The sequence below is a fragment of the Aplysia californica genome, unplaced genomic scaffold (genome assembly GCF_000002075.1).
Source record: "Aplysia californica isolate F4 #8 unplaced genomic scaffold, AplCal3.0 scaffold00658, whole genome shotgun sequence".
Taxonomy (NCBI): domain Eukaryota; kingdom Metazoa; phylum Mollusca; class Gastropoda; order Aplysiida; family Aplysiidae; genus Aplysia; species Aplysia californica.
Genome location: NW_004797928.1, coordinates 324,158 through 326,096, shown reverse-complemented (window position 1 = coordinate 326,096; position 1,939 = coordinate 324,158). Strand labels below are relative to the sequence as shown.

At 40.3% G+C, this 1,939-nt stretch overlaps 2 protein-coding genes across 2 annotated transcripts in view; one reads left to right on the top strand and one right to left on the bottom strand.

Moving 5' to 3' along the window:
- The window catches only part of LOC106013104 (centrosomal protein of 290 kDa), a gene marked incomplete at its 5' end in the record, with an annotated part of 19,139 nt that extends 18,273 nt beyond the window's left edge, over positions 1-866 (bottom strand). The window contains 1 exon segment of the mRNA XM_035972343.1: positions 796-866.
- A 111-nt stretch (positions 867-977) lies between these two features.
- The window catches only part of LOC101855371, a 12,963-nt gene continuing 12,001 nt past the window's right edge, over positions 978-1,939 (top strand). The window contains exon 1 of the mRNA XM_005108085.3: positions 978-1,228. Coding sequence (XP_005108142.1) covers positions 1,072-1,228 — 157 coding nt within the window. The 5' untranslated portion in view covers positions 978-1,071. The remainder of the gene's footprint in view (positions 1,229-1,939) is intronic.

The following is a 1,939-nucleotide window of genomic DNA, read 5'->3' as shown; positions in this document are numbered from 1 at the left end:
TGATACTTAACGGCATTTTTACGTGCTCTCTTGATGACTTTCGACTGTAATGCGTTGTTTCACTTGGGCAAGATCAGTAAAACCTGTCTTAGAGTAGACTACTTGGGGTCCTCAGTTCCAAAAAGCAGACAGGAGAAACAGTAGGCCTAATCTAGGTCTACAAGGAGTATAATTTGTTGTGTAAGCCACTCCACTTTTTATTTATTGTTTTATTTTGATATTTTTAGTTTGGTGAGGACTTAGTTCATTCACTCTCTTCTTTTTACTTTGTTTGGTGAACTGAATTTATTTGCAATCAACTTCATTCATCCTGCATTGGAATGCGCACTCGAGTTATAAAACTTTCACCACTACACCATTCCAACTTCTAACACAATGATCTAATTGGGGCATTGCCCCCCCCCCCTCTCGACAGGCCTGATCGTGAGCCTATGCACCCGGTGCCCGGTACACTATCCTCTGATCTTATCACTCGTTACCTAGGCGATCATTAATTTTATGACCGCCTAGCTCGTTACGGAACTGAGACTATTTTAAAATCTAATGTTTTTCTTTTAAAATAATTTAGATCGACATAAATTATTGGAATACGTTGATCTATACTTTAGTTTGATAGATAAATCTACATTATTATTTAGATCTAGATTAGAATGGGCCCTAGAGTCCTAGAGTAGGATTAACTAACGCTCTCAGTCTCATACTCTATCCAGGGCCAAGCCATCGGGGCTCAATCACACGCTCCCTGGGGGCGTGGCCTGTTTTACGCTGGCACGTTTTTTTGAGACAGCATCTTACCGTAGGGTGTAGTATCTTTGGTATTACTGTAAACTCTCCGGTCAAACCAAAGATCGTGTATAGTAGAGAATCTTTGGTCAAACAAGATTGCTGTTACTATAAATATCGGCCAATGGCGTTTCATTATCGGTTCTCTAGTGATCCGCTTGTTTCAGTTTCAGTTTCAGTTTCGCGCAGTATAATAATTATTAGATCTAGTCTGAGTCGGGACGTTTCTTTTTCTAGGACTGGCCATATTTCAGTTGAGTCGAGGTGTAGATCTACAGGTCCACAAAGATGGACATAATTAAGCGTGTCGATAAGCACCGCATCGTTGCAGTACTTAGAGAACTTCCATGTTTGTGGGATGAGAGATCGGAAGATTTCAAGAATACAAAACTGAAGGACAATGCTCGTCAAAAAATCCTTTTAGTCTTGTCAATCCCGGATGCAAGTGAGTTGCTAGATCTAGAATCTAGTTAGAACTAATCTAGTTATCGTGTGTTTTTAATCGTATAATTTGGACGCTTTTAAGCACGAGGGCGCTATCGCGAAAAATGCAGTTTTGAAAAAGTCCAAGCTAATTAAGTTTTTGCCCCTTGTTCCGTTTCTTTAGACAAGGAGAGTTTTCTCAATAACCAAACAAATATATACAACAATAAGACTAAACTTCTCCTATAGGTAAGGCAATGCTCACTCTGGTGAAGGTCAAGATTTCTGGAAACCCTCGAAATCTGGGTTAGCCCGCTTGTCCTAAAAAACGATCAACTGTGGTTTAAACTAATACATTTCATGGATTATAATAATATTTAACCATATCCGTACGCCCTGGGGTCACTTTGTACCACCGGGGTTGTATTCTTCACACTTTAGAATACTTCTAGTTCTAGATCTGGTTCGAAGATCTCTTTGAAACTTTCAGTATTTCTCAAAAAACCATTTTGACAGTAGACAGACTGCTATGCAAAGCGTATGGATCGGATTCACGAGTAAATTAATTTCCTCTCTGGAAAGTGGTGGCACAGAGTTCCCCACGTCGTATGGATACGATAGTAAAACACGACGTGCGGATAGGGTTAAGTGGTGTCACAGAGTTCCCCACGTCGTATGGATACGATAGTAAAACACGACGTACGGATAGGGTTAAGTGGTGGCACAGAGTTCC